We start from the raw sequence: 18880 nt of genomic DNA on the forward strand, positions 1-18880 counted from the left end.
AGATGGAGCTGAGCCGTACTAAAGAGTTCATAGGGGAAGAGAGCTTTGTTTTACAACAAAGGATGCTTAGGGCAAAGAGGAGAAGACTGGATGAGGAAGAGAAAGAAGTGGTCATGGAGAAAAAGGAGCTCTTTTTCTTGAAGAAAAAAAGGAAAAAGCTTCAAGAGGAAAAGAGAATAGACAGAGAAAAGAGGCAGCGCCAAAGACTGGAAGAGTAGAGCCTTCTTCAATTGGGGAAGTGAGTGAATCCTCTGAGAGAGAGAAGCTATCCATCTTGAAAGAAAGTGAACTTGTTGAGCATGAAGAATTGAGTGAGGAGTCCAACTCAGATGAGGAATGGACAAAACTAAGGGAGCACCACTTGGACAGTGAACAGAAGAGAAAGCAGAAAACAGAAGAGGAGGAAAGATGGAAGCTTCAGGAGAAGAGGGAATATTCCAGGACTATGAAAGCTATAATAGAAGATAAGGAATACGAGAAAAAGGCAACAATGAGGCAGGAGCTCCGGAAATGGAGGAGGCAGCTGCGGAAAGAAAGGAGATTGCTGGAGGATGAGAAAGACCTGGTCAAGGAGGAGAGTAAGAAAATAGAAAAAGAAGCTCTTCTGACAGAGGAGGGGAAGGTTAGAGTTTCTGAAGGTCTAGAGAGACCCTTCCTGAAGGAGACGGAAGTGGCCCTGAGAGAGGAATATCTGGCTCACCACAGAGAAAGTATGGCTGATGTGGAAAGAAAGCTGGCCAAAAAGGAGACCAACCTGGCCAAGTTGGAAAAGTCAATCTTCAGCAAGGAGTTCAAAATCGTCATGAAGGAATGGAAGTTGGCCATGAAGGAAAGAGACAAACTCTTTGAAGAGGCTAGGTTGACCAAAGAAGATATAAAGGAGACTCGGGAGCTGAAGCATTGGTTGAAGAGCCTTAAAATGAAGGTTCAAAAATATAAGAAGGAAAGGAAATGGAGAAAAGAGGAGAGGGTCAGGAGATTCAAGGAACGTGGTTTGGAGATGATCTTGGAGGAGGAGGAGGAGGAGGAGGAAGAGGAAGAACAGGAGGAGGAGGAGAAAAAGGAGGAGAAAGAGGAGGAGGTAGAAGAGAAAGAGGAGATGGAGGAGGAGGAGGAAGAGGAAAAAGTGGAAGACATATCTCGAATCACTGAAATGGCTATGGAAAGGAGTCCATTCATTTCAAAGAAAGGCATTTTGAGGAAAATTAAAGGCAGAGCAGTTAAGAAGAAAGACATGGGGCCAGAAGTTATGAAGCCAGTTTCTTTCCCTCTCGTGGGGGAAAAGGAAAAGTACCAGGAAACTGTTAAGAACCTTGAAGATGTATTGCCGTGGGTAACCAGTTCATGGGAGGTCACCAATTCATGGGCAGCTGTCAAGGACAAACTCATTCTATCCCAATTTACGGATAAATTTCTGAAGCCTGGGGAGGCAGTGGCTCTGGAAGATAAAGCCAAAGGTCAAAAAAAGAGAGAAAAGGAGTCCCCCCTGAAGTTCCACTGGCTCAAAAAGCTCAAAGTTCCCTCTCATGTGCCCCAAAAAGAGAAGCTAAAGAGCGAGGCCAATGAGAAGTGGTTTCAGCTACTGCAGCAGATCATGCTGGGACAACCCATCAGGGTGGCTGACCTCAACCTCACCGATGACAGTCTGGAGCTTAGTGAGAAGGATCAGCAGTGGCTGAAAGTCACTCTGCAGAAGCTCCAGGAACAAAAGCAACTTTCCCAAAATACCTACCAACGCCTGTGCCAGCTGCTGGCTAAGGCCCTTTCAGAGTCACAAAGAGAATGGCTGCACTTGGGAGCCCTGAAAGCCATCACCTCACCCCAGAGAGGGCTTCCTGACATTGGGCCTCAACTCTCCCAGGCTGAGAGGAAGAAAATCTCTATAGACTCAGGGCGCTTAAAGATCTTCCCTTCCATCAAGAGACAAGAGGCTAAGCCTCGGCTCAAAACTATAACTGAATCAGAGTCAGGGGTGTCCATCCCTGCCATTGTGCCGGCCACCCCTTTGGCTACTAGGGTCTCTACTGGCTCTTCCACCACTATGAAAGGCTCAGATCCTATGGCCCCTGGAAATTCGACAAAGAGGATTTCAATGGAGTTCAGGGGCAAGGGCGTGGCAGCTCTTTCATCCATGAAAGATATGCCCCAGAGTGCTTCTGCCTATGTGAAAAAGTTACCTTTGATCTGGCAACTGAAAAGGAACATCCAGGCTTGGAAAAAGATGATCAGTTCCCCACAGAGGGATTTGGGGAAGCGGTCCACGGAGTCCTCTGCCATTCTTCCACAGGATATGCTTCCATGGGATACATTTGTGGCGCTGTACCATGTCTTAGTCAGCCTGCAGAAGCGCTGTGAACAAGACCATTCCTCCTGGGAGGACCAGTTCATCCAGCTCCTGGACCTGTACCATCTCAGGCACACCAGGATCCACACACTCTTAAATGAACTCCTGGGGGAAAAGCAACAAGTGCCACTGGACATACTCTCTAAGCAGGCCCTGGAAGTTAAAGATGGGGTGCCTGGGGAGCGCCTCCTCTACAATATACACTGCAGGGCTCCCCGGACACCAGAAGACCAATCCAAATTCCAAATGGTCCTGCCCCTCCCTGGGCGGAATCAAGTACTTTTCTACCAATTGGCAGTTCACAGTATGGGATCATGGAGCTGACGTGGAACAGCTTCACCCACCCTGACCCTGGCCAAGCTGACAGGTTGCCCCACATCTCCATCCCCACCACAGCTCCAAACACTGCCACCTTTCTCACCAAGTACTCCCATAAGACACCTGCCTCCAAGCTTCTCAGTCTTGCCTGAGGAGAGGTATGGTCCAAGTTGTGTCCTTCACCCTGCTTACCTTTCTCACCCCAAATAAAACATAATTTCTTTCAGCAGAAACAGTGACTTTTCCCTTTTTCTCCACCACATCAAGTGAACCCTTTAAGGAGTCTTGGGTATCTGACTTCTGCCTAGGGTGGTTTCTGCCTCCTTTCTCTATTCCCTTTAATACCACACCAATGTAAGCTCTTCATACTGCACACCTGGACTATTGTAATAGCCTCTTTAAAACCCTCCCCCACCCCCCACAGAAAGCACTCTGTCAGCCTTTACTTTGTTTCCATGTTGTACCTTGATTCAAATTGGGTGTGATGAGAGAGAAATCATATCCTTAAAGAAGAGAAGAGAAGACTTAAGAGGTAACAAGATCAGACAATAAGATATCTTGTTTTTTTATAAATTAAAGGCAGTAGTCCTTGCCCTTTGTTCGAACTCCACAGCTCCTTATCTGGATACAGATGGCACTCTCCTTTGCAGACAGCCCAAAATTGTTCCTGATTGTTGCACTGATGGAATGAGCAAGTCCTTCAAGGTTGAACATCACTCCCATGTTTCTGTTAGGGTGTACAGTGTTTTTCTGGTTCTTCTCATCTCACTCAGCATCAGTTCATGCAAATCCCTCCAGGCTTCCCTGAAATCCCATCCCTCCTGGTTTCTAATAGAACAATAGTGTTCCATGACATACATATACCACAGTTTGCTAGGCCATTCCCCAACTGAAGGACATTGACTTGATTTCCAATTCTTTGCCACCACAAACAGGGCTGCTATAAATACTTTTGTACAAGTAATGTTTTTATCCTTTTTCATCATCTCTTCAGGATATAGACCCAGTAGTGGTATTGCTGGGTCAAAGGGTATGCACATTTTTGTTGCCCTTTGGACATAGTTCCAAATAGCTCTCCAGAAGGGTTGGATGAGTTCACAGCTCCACCAACAGTGTAATAGTGTCCCAGATTTCCCACAACACTTCCAACAATGATCATTATCCTTCCTGGTCATATTGGACAATCTGAGAGGTGTGAGGTGGTACCTCAGACAAGCTTTAATTTGCATTTCTCTAATAATGATTTAGAGAATTTTTTCTTATGGCATAATAGCTACTTTAAAAAACAAAACAAGTACATATACTATTTTCTTCTTTGTATAAGCCACCTATGGTTTGCTTAGAATATGTGGGAGGTAATGGAATATAATGAATAGAGTGCTGGCCACAATCCCTTGGCCACAAAAACTATGGGTGATTGATTAGACCATCATCTCTGGACAGGGAAGGAACAGACTTTAACTAACCACACGACATACTTGGAGGTGGTGTGTTTCTAGCTACTGAGGGGGTGAGGGGGGAGAAGCTACAAAAGGGATTGGATACGTCTAGCCATAAAAGATGGGGGGGTGCTTTTAGGTGCAAACTACCACAGCACAGCACTTCCTCACTCAAATTCAATTGGAGTGGTATCACTATCCTGGAGTCATGCTCATCTTTCAGAATGAAGGTCAAACAACAAAGACATGATTTAGACCTTGTCCTAAGAGAGTATGTATGCCTTCTAAAATGGCGGGAGGCCTGGGCATTCCATAGATAGGGGGAGGGGGAGAAGATAGCCCCTGACCTGGCTGGCCATCTCCGCCCCACTTCTGCCTTTAGCTTTTCTGCTATAAGAGGACTTTCCCAGTTTTTCTATCAGCCGAAGGGTCTCCCCTTCCTATTCCCTCCCATCTCTCCTGCCTGTATCTGATGCTGCACCCGGTAGCTGGACCACCATCTCCCCCACCCATCCCTGGTTGCAAAGAATGGCAACATCTCCACATTCAGTATTCTCTCCTATTAGAATGCAGGGTCTCTGAGGACAGGGACAGTTTGGATCTCATCTTTCCATCTCCAGGCTTCACACAGAGCAGGCACCTAATAGGAACTTGCTTGTTTAGTGTGCCCTATGCGGCTATTGTAATTGTTTATTGTCCCTTTGTTCTTCAAGGGAGCCAATGGGTGATGTGATCTGTGATAGAATTGGAGGTGCATGAGGCAGGGCTGTGTCTCACTCTCTCCTCCAGAGCAGCTGATTTGACAATCATACGTTATTTCTCTTGAATCCCCACTATGAGGGAACAAGGTGATCCAGTGTTCAGAACACTTGGTGGAGAGTCAGGGAGACATGAGTTCAAATCCAGCCTTAGACATTTGGTAGTTGGCAAGGTATAGTACCTCTGCCTGCCCCAGTTTCTTCAACAAAAAAATGATAATACCACCTACCCCCCAGGGTTGTGAGGATCCAACAAAGTACCATCTATAAAGCACATAGTAGGTCCTGATTAAATGTTTTTTTTTCCTTTTTTTCTCCTATCCATCCCCAGACAAGCAGGGTGTGTATTTTTATTTCCATTTTACAATGGGGAAAACAGGTTTGTGGCCTGCCCAGCCACCCAGCTCATAGGTTATCCTGACTTCATACCCACTATTCCATTGATTGCGTGAAAATGACAATGAGGCATGGGTGAAGGAGAAAAAAATATTAAAAGGAGGGGGCATGGGGGGGGTTGTTGAGAGTTTTTCACTCCCAGCTGGGGCCTGGGCATTCCATAGATAGGGGAGGGGGAGAAGATAGCCTCTGACCTGGCTGGCCATCTCCCCACTTCTGCCTTTAGCTTTTCTGCTATAAGAGGACTTTCCTAGTTCCTCTGTCAGCCCAAGGGTCTTCCTCTCTTTTTCCCTCCCATCTCTCCTGCTTGTATTTGATGCTGCACCCGGCAGCTGGACCACCATCTCCCCCACCTGTCCTTGGAGCTAGGACCTGAGCCCTCAGCCCGCCTGGGAGTAATCCAGGTCTCAAAGCTCTCCCTCTTCTCCAGGATCAAACTGCCCTCTGTGGCAAGTCAGGTGTCCCCTTCCCACCCCACCCTCCCCACACAGAGGACTACATTTCCCAGAAGGCATCTGCAGAAGAGGTGGTGGAGGGAGTGCTGGGACAAGTGAGTGGGCTGACAGTGAATCTCTCCCCTATAACCTCCTCCTAGGTTGCCCCGCCCCCCAGCTCCCCAAAAACAGCCTTCACAGGAAAAGAGAAGGGAATGCCCTGAAGGGCAGGAGGAGCCCTGGGGCCCCAGGGCACCCCCAGAGTTTCCTGAGATGCTTTGGGGATGATGAGTGATGTTGAATTGGTCATTCTTCCTCGGCCTCAGTTTCCTTACCTGACAGAGAAGAAAGTTGATTCCTAAGGGCTGCACGTCAGCCTGCTGAATGGGATGGGGAATTGCACTTGGAGCCAGAGAGATTGGAATTCAAATCCTGCCTGAGACACTTCCTCTTTGTGTATCCCTGAGCCAGTCTCTCAAGCTCTCTCTGCCTCTCTCTCAGCCTCGATTTCTTTATTTGTAAGATGAGAGGAGTGGACTCTCTGGTTGCCCTTCAGCTGTGCTCTAAACCTGGCATCCAATCATGCCTTCCTTCTATTCTCCCTGACCTCAGTTTCCCCATCTGCCCTAGCTGAACGTAGGTTTCCCAAGAAGAAGAAGCACTGCCCCTTCCCCCACCTCATTGGTCTCCTGGCCTCAGTTTCTGCGCCCACTCTTTTTTTTTAATTTAATTTAATGGTTTTATATGGATAGCATGTTTCACTGTCAGTTCTTTGGTGCTGTGTTGGGTCACTGTTTGTTTTTAGTTTTTTTTGTTTTTGGCAAGGTAATGAATGGGCTTAAGTGGCTGACCCAAGGTCAGGCAGCCAGGCGATTATGAAGCGTCCTCACCCACTCTTGGAGGCGGCTGGACCCTCGGGATGCCGAGAGCGAGGACATGTAGAGCCCTCTCCTCTCCCAGGCCCGCCTCAGTCTCCCCGGTCTGCCCATCCAAGGATAAGGTCAGCTCCGGAAAGCCCCTGGCCCTCCCCTAGGTGGGGGAGATGGAGCCGGAGCCGCGTAGACTACAAGTCCAGCCCCCAGCGCCGTGGCTGTGGTGCCCGCGGCAGCAGCGGCAGCGGGGGCGGCTCGGGCCACCCGGGCGGGCACCGCTGACCAGCCCCGGGGCGGCTGCCCAGCTGGGCGGGGCGGAGCCGGGGCAGGTGCGGGCGATGGAGCCGCCGCCCGCGGGCTGAGGGAGGGTCTCTGCGAGCCGCCTGGTCCTCCAGCCAGCGCAGGTGCCCCCCTGGCACAGAGGCCGGGCCCGGGCCCCGGGCGGCCAGGGGAGCCGGGGTGCCGGGAAGCCGCGGGGCGCGGGGGGCCGCGGCGGCTGGGTAAGGGTAGCTGGGCAGGGCCCCGGCCCCGAGCCGCGGGCCGCCCCCTCCCCGATGCTTGGAGACGCGGCCGAGGGCTCCCGGGAAGAGGTGACCCTTTCACCTTGTCCTGCCCCCCTCCCCACGCTGGCCAGCCCTTCTCCAAAGCGGGACCCCGAGGTGCAGGCGGAGAGGGGCGCTGCTCATGCCATCTCCTAGGCCCGCCTCCTCCTGCTGCTCCGTGCCCTCGGCCATGGGCCCCAGGAGCGCCCCAGGAGCAGCCGGGGCTGCCCCCCACCCCAGCACGTGGGGCTCAGCCAGCTGGGGGGCCGCCTGATCCCCGCCTCCCCTGGGTCCCATGGAGGAGGGGGAGGACGGTGGGGAGGGCCCAGCCCCGCGGGGCACCGAGGAGTGGGGCCTGGGGCCAGACCCCCCGGCGGCTGCGGGGCCCCTGTGGACTGCTGTGTTTGACTACGAAGCCGCTGGGGAGGAGGAGCTGACCCTCCACAGGGGAGACCAGGTGCGGGTACTGTCCCAGGACTGGGCCGTGTCCGGTGATGAGGGCTGGTGGACGGGGCAGCTGCCCAGTGGGCGCGTGGGGGTCTTCCCCAGCAACTACGCGTTGGCTCCCGAGGTGCCGGCCTCTGCCCCCACTGGACTGCCTGTGCCCCGGGGCATCCCCTTAGGGGAACCGCAGCTCGGAGAAATCATTGGTGTCGGGAGCTTTGGCAAAGTCTACAGGGCCAGGTGGCACGGCGAGGAGGTGGCCCTGACCGCCGCCAGGCTAGACCCCATGTGGGACCCGGGGCCAGGCGGAGCAGGTGGCCAGGGAGGCCCGGCTCTTTGGCGCCCTGTGCCATCCTAACATCATGGCCCTGTGAGATGCCTACTTGGGCCACCCCATCTCTGCTTGGTCATGGAGGATGCCCGAGGAGGGCCACTGAGCTGTGCCCTGGCTGCCTGCCGGGTGCCCCCTCACAGTGCTGGTCACTTGGGTTGTCTAGGTGGCTCGGGGCATGGAGTCCCTACACAGTGGGGCGCCGGTGCCCATCATCCATCGGGATCTCAAGTCCATCAACAGTGAGTGGCCCCCTGTGCCCTCCCTTTCTCCTTCAGCCTTCTAGATTTTAGACTCACAGGGTGCCAAGGCTTGTTGCAATGGAATCTTTTGCAGAGAAGGAAACTGAAGGGGGATGGGGGGAGGGACTTGTCACGGGGAGTGAGCAATAGGATCAGAATCTGAACCTGCTACAACCTCTATTTCTATCTCTGGGGTTCATGCCCCAAGGCCTGGGGCTCAGGGCACTTCGCTTCTCCAGGACAGGCCCAGCCCCACGGAGGAAGATTGAGACTGAGCAGCGGGCAGTGGGGAGATGGTAGGGTTAGCGGGAGATGTGGACTGCGGAGGGAGGCCATTCCCAAGGGGGAGGGAGAACTCTGGTTCTCCACCTGGAAGACCAGCCTGTTCAGCTGAGACCCAGAGAGTTTAAGTCACTGGCCTAAGGCCCCCTCAGGGACTTGAACTGGTCCCATATTCAGTGTTCTTCCCTGGCCTGGGAGTGAGAAGGGTTCAAGGGGAGAGAGGGGAGAGAATGAGAATCTGATCCTCTATTTTCATAGAAGGATGCTTCCTTCCTCCTACCCTCTACCCTCTCCATGAGGCCATGTCATCCCTCAGTCCCCTCTCCTTGCTGGGTCCCAGCATCTTCCATTGTCAGTGGCAGGGATCAGATTTTCAGTATTTGGAGCCGGAAGAGAAACTAGTATTGTTCTGTAGAAAGAAAGTGAAGAAAGGGTCTGCCCAAAGTCACGGAGATATCAGTCACTTCCCCTGCATTTGAACTCAAGGCCTGGAGCTCTGTAATTAGCGCTGTGGTCCCTCCCTGGAATTATGGATTCCGGGCCAGGAGGGCCTTGGGGTCCTCAAATCCCTCTCCCTTCTTTTACAGATAAGGCTAAGGGTCAAAAAGTTCATCATAAGTGGCTCAAGATGACTATGAATCCTGGTCCCAAATACAGTGTTCTGTCCCCTGCACCAAGTTCCTTTTTAAGATACCAAGGACTGTTCAGATTTAGCAGGGCCAGTGCCACCTCTTGGGAATGGAAGGGCATTTTGTTTTTATGCAATAGAAAATGGAAGCTTCATCCTTTATCCATTTCCCCAGCAATTCCCCTGGGCTGGTGGGAAGGCAAAGATCAGCCCAGTCTGGGGAATGTATGGCTTGGAGGAGCCCAGAAGCCCTTGTCTTGGATTCCCACCCCCTTCCACCAAAATTCACTTTTCTGACCTATATACAGACCAGAGCAAGACAGGACCTGAGAGGGGAGCCAGTGCCACTCAGCTGAGGGAATTCAGATCCCAATAAGTAAGCTGACCTATCCAAGGTCACTCAGTTTATAGTCAGTCAGCACACAGGCATGGAGAGCCTGTTTTTGTGGGATGTAGAGAGTCATCATTCTGGGAGTCAGGAAGATCCTCCTCTCTTTGGCACCTGCTGGCTGGGTGGCCCAGGGTAGAATACTTTGACTTCAGGGTACCCCAGTCAAGTCTTTAACCTGCAGAGCATGTGGATGAGTTTCTATTTTTTAACTTTTGGTGGATTAAATCATAGATGTGTGTTTTTTAAAAAAGTACCATAGAACCTAAAAAAAGTGCCATAGAGTACAACAAAGGGAAACAATCTCTGTCTTTAAGGGAGGGGGAGATGTCATCTAGTCCAACACCCCTCCCCCCATGTGTTTTATGACAGAATTCAGACTTGGACCCAGGTCTTGGGTTCAAAGATCTTTCTTCCATGTGCTAATGCCTCTAACTAGTCTTATCTTTGAATGGTGGTGATCCACCCTGAATGGCCTGGATCACCACCTACATCTCTATCCCCATAAACACAGCTCCTGTCCACCTTTACCTCTGATGTCATTCTTCTTCCTTGGATCTCTTGCTTTCTCCAAGGCTCAAATGCCATTTCCTACCTTAGGGCTGAGAGTAAGGCTGATAGGGATTGTTTTTATTTTTGTCTCCATCTCTAATGGCTAGGGTATGTTAGTCTGACATATAGTAGGTCCTTAATATATGCTAATGTAATGTTTGTCCTTCATTTTTTTTTGTTTTTGTTTTTGCAAGGCAAATGGGGTTAGGTGGCTTGCCCAAGGCCACACAACTAGGTCATTATTAAGTGTCTGAGGTCGGATTTGAACTCAGGTACTCCTGATTCCAGGGCTGGTGCTCTATCCACTGTGCTACCTAGTTGCCCCTTGTCCTTCATTTTTGAAGATGATCATGACATCAGGGCAGTGATGCCATGACAAGCATATGAATTGAATTTGAGCAGGGGTGGGGGTGCTGTGTTAGGTCACCAGCCTCACTTTCTTCTCCAGAGTCATCTGGGTCCAGTGGTCAGATAGGAATCAGGATGACTGCAGATGACCCTAGATATGAGGCAATCAGGGTTAAGTGACTTGCCCAAGTTCACCCAGCTAGTAAGAGTCAAGTGTCTGAGGTTGGATTCAAACTCCTCTTGACTCTAAGGCCAGTGCTCTATCCACTGGGCCACCTATCTGCCCCTTAATATATGCTAGTTGCTTGTTAAATAGATAGCTGAGTGATGGAATGAATGATCCTAATTTAAGGAGAAAGGCCGAGCACTAAAGAGCCACAATAGTAGAGGAGCTAGCTAGAGGTTTTGAATGGAGTCAGGAAAACCTCTGATACTTAGTGTATCAATGCAGACAAATGATTTGACCCCTTAGAGCCCTCAGTTTCCCCCTCTGTAAAATGGAGGTAATACTATCTGTGGTTATGGGACTATTGTCCTAATGTCTACAACAAGCGAATTGGAAACCTCATTTCACTGGCTCCATGATCTCCCAGTCCGTCCCTGCCTGTAAAAGGAAAGTTTTGAATAAGTTCTGGGGTTCTAAGGTCCCAAGGGGCTATAGGCTACAGAATCCACCCAACTCCTGGCTCGCCACCCAGTATGCTGAACACCTCAGAGGGCAAAGGGAGAGAGAGGGTGGAAGTGCTTTTCCCAGCAACTGGGACAGATGTCTTTGCAATCCAGCTCGATAAATGTCCCACATATATGCCACCAAGCATTTTGCAGAAGAGTTAGCAGTCTTAAATAAGGAATGGGAATGAGTATCTGCAGAATGGGAAAGAGCAGAGGATATTGTCCTCAGGGAAAGGTGCCCAAGGTGGGAACTTGCCTAGCATGGGTAGAGACAGAAAGCTCTCCAGCCTGGCAAGAACAATGGGCGAGAGCTGGAAGATAGGTGGTGTCTGGGCCCAGATTGTTGAACCTTGAAGGCTAGGCTTCAGAGTCTGTGGGTGGAGAGTTGGTAACTGGTCCTGCTGTACTGGGGGGGAGAGGAAGCAAGGAGAGAGAACTGTCTCATCCCCAGCTCTCTCCTCTCTTCCTCCCTCCCCCCATAGTCCTCATCTTGGATGCATTTGAGAATGGGGATCTATCAGACACTGTCCTCAAGATCACAGACTTTGGCCTGGCTCGGGAGTGGCACAAAACTACCAAGATGAGCGCGGCTGGCACCTATGCTTGGATGGCCCCTGAGGTTATCCGCCTATCCCTCTTCTCCAAAAGCAGTGATGTCTGGAGGTATGGGCAGGGACAGTTGAGGAGGAAGGGGGTGACACCTAAGGCCCCAAGGCTCCTCTCTCTCTGTGGAGATGAGTGAGCCCCCAGAAAGTATGGGTGTGGGTCACTCCAATACCGGAGTTGGTGTAGGAGCTCGAGCCAGTGCGGAGATGAGGGATCATGACAAGGTCCAGAACCCTCCGCTATCAGCTCTTCTTTCAGCAGATGAGGTAGCTTGGACATCCCTCCCCTTAGCACAGAGAGCCCTTCACTCTCAGCTACAAGAACAGTTGTCTTACTTGAATCACTCCAGGGACAGGGAGTTCACTCACTGTCACAGTAGTCTTTCCCGGGGTCAGACTAGTTCTGAGTGTTGGGAAGTTTCTGCTTCGGAAAAGTTGCAATCAGCCTCCCTGAGCTTCCTTCCTCTCAGTCCCAGAATCAGAAGTGGGCAGGTGGGCAGGTGAGCAGAATACAGAGAGGGTTGGAGCTGACTGTACTGGAAGAAAACATGTATCAGGTCCAGAAGACCAGCCACAGTCCCTCCACTTCCCTTCTGTCCTTAGCTTTGGGGTGTTGCTCTGGGAGCTGTTGACTGGGGAAGTGCCCTACCGAGAGATCGACGCACTGGCTGTGGCCTATGGGGTGGCCATGAATAAACTGATGTTGCCCATCCCATCGACTTGCCCCGAACCCTTTGTACATCTTCTGGAGGGTAAGTGGAAACCCATGGGATGAGACTTGGGTATTTTTCCCTGAGCTTCCTTCCTCCCTACTATTCATCCTGATCATAAAACTCATCTACTGCCTAGTCTAAGTATTCATCTAGTCTTCCAGCTTCTGTTTGAATAACTCTTGTGATAGGCAGCTCACTACCTTATAAGGCAGCTAGCTCCACTTTGGGAAGCCTAGAATTGCTAGAAAGTTTTTCCCAACCTCACCTTCCATTTCTCTTTTCCTTATCCTTCCCATTCCCACATCCCACGGTGTTCTTGGTGCCTAGGGCCAAGCAAAACTAACCAAATCACTTCTCTTCAGATACTTGATGATAGATCATGTTTTCTGCAGATTAAACATTCCCAATTCTTTTACTCTTCATGGGGCATGGACTCATGACCCTTCACTGTCCTGGATGATCTTTAGTTCTTTGGTCTCTCAGTGAACCCTTGGTGCCTAGAAGTGGACCTTGAGATTTGGCCTGACCAGGCTGAAGAATTTTCTTATTTAGAAGCAAGGCCCTCTTTTTTTATTGATATTTTATTTTATTTTTCCAATTACATGTTAGGAAAGGTTTTCAACATTCATGCTACACAATTTCCTTCCACCCACTCTTCCCACCCCCCTCCCCTCAGCATCAAACAATCTAGTGAACATTGTACATGCACATTTGTGTTTAACATCTTTACATTCTAGTCATTTTCTATATGAGGAATTAGGACCAAGGAGAAAGAAAGAAAGCCATAGGATAGGAAGGAAAAAATAAGAGAAATTTTAAAAAAGTGAACATAGTGTTCATTCATATTTGAATAGCATTGTCCATAAGTCTCCCAGGTTTATCCTAACTCTCTGAACTGCTGAGAGGAGCTGCATCCATCAAGGTTGATCATCTCACAAAGTTGTTAATGTAAACAATATTTTCTTGGTTCTGCTCCCTGCATCACTTCTCTCTAACAGAAACCTTAGAATTTCAGCACTGGAGGGAACCTTGGACACCACTCTAAGTTATCCTTAGCAGGATAGGATGAGAGTGAGGAGAAGCTCACTGACACTGGAACTGTCCCCTCCTCCTTAAGAGAGCTAGGAAGTCCTAGGATCCCAGACCTTGGAGGTGGTCTAACCTCAGCCCTCATTTAATGGAAGAGGAAACTGAGACCCAGAGAAATTGACTTACCTAAGGTCACACAGTAGGCAGTGTCTGGATTTTAACTCATACCCCATGACTCTGCCATTCATCATTCTTTGCACTCACTATACTATCCCTCCCCCCAGCTCCCATGAGCCATGGGACAGGGCAGAGGAACCAGAGCTATATCCACTGCCATCTGTTCCCACAGAGTGCTGGGACCCTGAGCCCCATCAGCGGCCGGACTTTGGCAGCATCCTGAGTCGCCTGGAGGCCATAGAGCAGTCTGCCCTGTTCCAGATGCCATTGGAATCTTTCCACTCCCTCCAGGAGGACTGGAAGCAGGAGATTCAACACATGTTTGATGACCTTCGGACCAAGGAAAAGGTGTGCTTGTGGTATGAGTGTCTAAAAATGTGTGTGTATATGTGGTATGCATATGATTGTGGTATGTGTAGTATGTTTGTATGTGATGTGTGTATGGTGTTAGTGTGGCATGTGCGTGATGTATGTGTTCTCTGTGTTGTGTGTGGTATGTGTATTTGTGGTGAGTGAGATGTATGTAGTATGTGCATGTGAGTGTGGCATGGGTATATTTGTGGTGTGAGTATGAGTGTGGCATGTGTGTGTGTATAGTTTGTGATATGTGTGGTGGGAGTGTGTAATGTGTGGCTGTGCAGGTGGAGGGAGGAAGGGAAGATCCCCAGTCCAGCCCCCCTCCCCCCCCCATGCCCCAGGAGCTCCGGAGCCGAGAGGAAGAACTACTGAGAGCTGCCCAGGAACAGAAGTGGCAGGAGGAGCAGCTTCGGCGTCGGGAGCAGGAGCTGGCTGAACGCGAGATGGACATCGTGGGGCGAGAGCTGCATCTGCTCATGGACCAGCTGAGCCAGGAGAGGCCGCGTGTTAAGAAGCGTCGGGGTCACTTCAGGCGGAGCCGCCTCAAATTGAGGGACAGCAACAACATCAGCCTGCCCTCAGGTAACTGCTGCTCCTAGAAAGCCAGAATCAGAGATTGTCAGAGCTGGGAGGGCCCATAGAACATGACATGTCAGAGATGGGAGGACCCTTAGAACATGGGATGTCAGAGCTGGGAGGGGCCTTAGAACAGGGGGTGTCAGAGCTGGGAGGGCCCATAGAACTTGATGGAAGGTCAGTGGTAGGAGGGTTCTTCAGCCTGCCCATATCAAAATCAAGCTACCAAATCATACTTAAGGATTTCTGCAGTCTACATGTTAACTTAGAACACCATATATTAAGATTATTTCTGCTCTATTGTAGTTTTATTTATTTTGTTAAATATGTCCCAATTCCATTTTGATCTAATCCAGGAGCCCTTGTGTGTTTGAATTCTCTGCCTTAAAATCTAGAATGGTAGCAGCCCTTCTATCTAGGCCCTCCTTTTACTGATAGGGACATGGGCTCTCAAGAGTAGGAGATGCCTCCCCAAGTTCACCTGAAGCTGTCCTGGCCCTGAGACCCAAGTCCTAGGACCCCCCACCCTGGGATCCTCAGGGTCAACATTTTAGCCTCTTGACCCCCAGGAACATCTTGGCTATCCCTGGGGATCACCCCGACTCCCACATCACCTCTTGTAGAGATCTTCCTGGGTTACCTTGGCCTCCCCATTTCTGTTGTGGCCCCGAGCAGGGTGACTTTGGAGAGGGCCCGTAAGAGACCCTCTTTCCTGCTCCATCTTCAGTGCAGGAAAAGACCAAGAAATGGGGGCAACCTGATGGATGTCTTCAGGTCATCTGAGGATTGGCCTAGGGAAGAGGGATTTTCCTTCTTCCCAGAAGCCTTAGGTTAAAGTGGGCTAGGGCCATTAATGAGAATAATGGCTTTCAGGTAGCAGTTGCGTGTCTTCAAATTCTCACTCCTTGAAACTATAATTCTGTAAGATATGGTGGTCATTTCCAGTGCAATGAAAATCTGCAGTGGCTCATGTGGACACTGTGGAAGATTCATTCTGTATTGACTGGGTCATAGCTGTGTAGGCTTGATGTCAAAGAGAATCCTCCACATGGCTATCCCCAAATGATGGGGTTGCATGGGAGAGCCCCTCCCCCCAACTGAGGTCAGCAATCCCATTTGTCCCTCCCGAATGTGGTAACATGGCCATCTGGGGACTGAGGGCTTCCATCTCAGATCTTGGGGGCAGCCAGATGGGGCTTTGGGGCAGGGAGACTGAAGCCATCCCCCACCCCAGGCTTTGAGCACAAGATCACCGTCCAAGCCTCTCCAACGACACTGGACAAACGGAAAGGGCTGGGTCCCGAAGGAGTCAGTCCCCCTGCCAGCCCCAGCATCATCCCTCGGCTCCGGGCCATCCGCTGTGAGTGTCATCTATCGCAGTGGGAACAGGGGCAGGGGGAGGAAGGGAAAGAGATGGGGACATCGAGGTGGCTGAGTCTGTCCTCCAGGGCCTAGCCATTCTTCTGCCCTCTCTGTTCACTCTCCTCTTGGGGGTTGGGGACCCAGTGACACCCATGGAGAACACCAGCGGCAGTCGCAGCGGGGCCCTGAAGAAGGAAGAACTTGTCACCGGGAAGAAGAAGGGCAGGACATGGGGGCCCAGCTCCACCCTGCAGAAAGAACGGGTTGGCGGGGAAGAGAGGTAAGGCTAGCTCAGAGGGGAAGGTGGCTGTGGAGGAGAGGCTACTCCTCCAGTCTTAGGGCAGGCTGGGAGGATATCATGCAGGAGGAGGTCACTTGGGCCAGCCCAAGCGTAAACCTGTGGCTTGATGTTAGGCAACTCCAGGATCTGAAACCAGGCCCCTCCATTCCAAACACCGGCTTTCATTGTGCCCCAGTTATTCTATTCCCAATACCCTACCAGTCCTAGGCATGATGTCTTATTGACTCAGTTTACTGAAATTGGGAGAGACCTCGGCAATCCCAACTTCTCACTGTACAAAGAGGAGAATGACTTGTCCAAGTCACTCCAGGTCAAGGCAGAGTCAGTAGGAGAGCCCGGCTGCCATTCTGAGGGTGAGGGGCTGCAGGGTGGGAATGCTCTTTGCCCCAGGCCAGCTTCCTCAGCTTTCTGATTTCTGCCCCCACAGGCTCAAGGCCCTAGGGGAGGGTAGCAAGCAGTGGTCATCCAGTGCCCCGAACCTGGGCAAGTCTCCCAAACACATGCCCATGGCCCCCGGTTTCTCCAGCCTCACAGAGATGGGTGAGGGCCAGGGCAGAGGCAAGGTGGGAGGGAACGGGGGGGACAGGGAATATTGGGAGGAGCTTTGGGGTGGGGAGTGGGAAGAACCCCAGTAAAGCAGTAAGAAGGAAGGGCCCCCAATTGACCTCTCTTTTTATTCCTGCTCCCCCCCAACAGAAGAGTTCGCAGAAGCCGATGGGACCAGTGTGCCCCCCTCCCCCTATACTCCCCCATCCTACCTCACCTTACCTCTGCCTGCTGAGGCCCCCACGAGCCCCTGGGAGCCACCTCACCCTGCAGCAGCCCCCCCTGGCCGGGGTGGGGCCCCTCGTAAGCGCAGTGAGCTGGCACTACTGAGGTGCGCCACCATTCTTGGGGCCGTGGCCTTGGGCAGTGATGTGGCAGAGGCCCAAGCAGCAGATGGAGATGATGAGCCTCGTTGGTGGAGGGATGGACTCTTCCCCCGGACAGCTCGTTTCCCTCGGGGACCCAGCCCACCCAGGCGGAGGGCTCGTAGCCATGGGAAAGGGGCAGGGGAAGAGGCGACTCCCCCACCTGCCCCTGGCCTGGTCCCCTCAACCACCATCCTCTCCCTGTCCTCTCTCTCTGACTGCAACTCCACTCGATCCCTGATCCGATCAGACAGTGATGAAGGAAACCCAGCCACGGCCCTAGGGACCTCCCCACCAAGCACACCTGTCACCAACCCCCTGGTGGACCTGGAGGTGGAGAGCTTCAAGAAGGACCCTCGCCAGTCACTCACCCCTACCCATGTCACAGCTGCCCGAGCTGTGAGCCGAGGGCACCGCCGGACCCCTTCCGAGGGGGCGCTGAGGCAGCTGGTGCAGAGCCACCAATACCCAGGACCAGAGGGTGAGGGGACACACCAGGCTAGCTTGTATGGAATAGGAAAACTGGAGTTGGAACCCCAGCACCTTGGCTATCACCAAAAAGGAAGAACTTCCCAACTGGGGATTCTCCGGGTGGAAGGGAGTGCTTTGTTCATGGCTCCCAGGTGTTGAAAGGAAGAGCAGGGAGCCCCTTATGGAGGAGATCGTCTCATGTACTGATGGGACAGGAGCCCAGCTCTGAGCTGGTGTAGGGGAATGGGCAGCCCCGATCTGGGTGGGGAGTGAACCAAGGCTGGAGGGGGGGGGCGCTCAGGCTCAGGCCAGGGACCTTGGTCTGCTCCTCTGACACAGAACCTCCCTTCTTATCCCTTCACTGTCCATTGTCTGAACAACAAGATGGGATTGTCTGGACCCAGTACCAGATCCTCAGGACTGAGGGAGCCACTCCCCCAAGCTGAGAGAGCACTAGTGGGTGGGCCCCTGTCTTGGCCCTCATCCCCTCATCTTCTCTGCCTTGGCCCAAGCCAATGCAGAGATCCCAGATGACAGATGGGCATGCTGATATCAGAAGGCCTAAGGTCCCTAAGAGACTAGGGGGAAAGCCAGGCATTAGTTTGAGTTCTCCTGGCTCCAGAATGTGATTATACAATCCTGGTCAGGGTGGAAAGTAGGCCTCACCTAGCCCCACTTTGGGGGTAGGTTGGGAGGGTCTGCCTTAGACCAGTAGCTTTAGACCTGGGCCTCTCTACCCACTCCATGACCAATTTTCTCTTCTTTCCAGGCCCCAGGGATGCCCTGGACTTCCCCCGCCTGCCTGACCCCCAGATATTGTTCCCCCCTCGGCGAAGGCCTCCTCCAGAGCCCCCAGGCCGGCCCACCACTCTGACCTTTGCCCCTCGGCCAAGACCAGCTGCCAACCGACCCCGGCTTGATCCTTGGAAGCTGGTCTCCTTCAACAGAACATACAGCAGCTCCTCCCCTCCTGTACCCGGGACACCAGGCACCCCGGGGCCCCAGCCAAGCCTGCTTGACATGGACACAGAAGGGCAGAGCCAGGACAGCACAGTACCTCTGTGCGGGACCGTGCCCACCTTCTCTGACCCTGAGGCTGATGTCTCCCACTGAATGTACAACCCTAGCCTGTGGGCATGCCCCCATGGGGCAGAGAGAGGCCCAGACAGGGACTGATGCTATGTATTTATTGGGGAGGGGGGGTGGGAGGGGAAAGTCTGTCTAATATAAGTTCCTTGTCTTGTACTCTGCTGTCTGCTATTGGGGCCTGGGCCTGGGTCTGGGGTGGGAGGAAGGAGGAGCAGATTGGGACCCTAACCCCCTACAAACTGAGGGTCAGCATAGTTTACTGGAACACCCCCACATCCCTCAGGCCACTGATAAAGTCC

At 52.0% G+C, this 18880-nt stretch overlaps 2 protein-coding genes across 2 annotated transcripts; both read left to right on the forward strand.

Annotated features, from left to right (window-relative positions):
• Nucleotides 1-356: 356 nt before the first annotated feature.
• On the forward strand, nucleotides 357-2879 carry LOC141509477 (uncharacterized). Its single transcript, XM_074219067.1, has one exon. It carries the CDS (start codon nucleotides 446-448, stop codon nucleotides 2666-2668), a length of 2223 nt encoding a protein of 740 aa, XP_074075168.1. The 5' UTR covers nucleotides 357-445; the 3' UTR covers nucleotides 2669-2879.
• A 4519-nt stretch (nucleotides 2880-7398) lies between these two features.
• On the forward strand, nucleotides 7399-18679 carry MAP3K10 (mitogen-activated protein kinase kinase kinase 10). Its single transcript, XM_074192606.1, is given in 13 exon segments — nucleotides 7399-7847; nucleotides 7849-7925; nucleotides 7928-8019; nucleotides 8021-8120; nucleotides 11473-11653; nucleotides 12199-12347; nucleotides 13687-13862; nucleotides 14213-14453; nucleotides 15682-15807; nucleotides 15954-16089; nucleotides 16538-16650; nucleotides 16807-17502; nucleotides 18262-18679. Coding segments are annotated over 13 exon segments (2880 nt in total). The 3' UTR covers nucleotides 18606-18679.
• Nucleotides 18680-18880: the final 201 nt, after the last annotated feature.

The sequence above is a fragment of the Macrotis lagotis genome, chromosome 1 (assembly GCF_037893015.1).
Source record: "Macrotis lagotis isolate mMagLag1 chromosome 1, bilby.v1.9.chrom.fasta, whole genome shotgun sequence".
In the NCBI taxonomy this organism is placed as follows: Eukaryota; Metazoa; Chordata; class Mammalia; order Peramelemorphia; family Peramelidae; genus Macrotis; species Macrotis lagotis.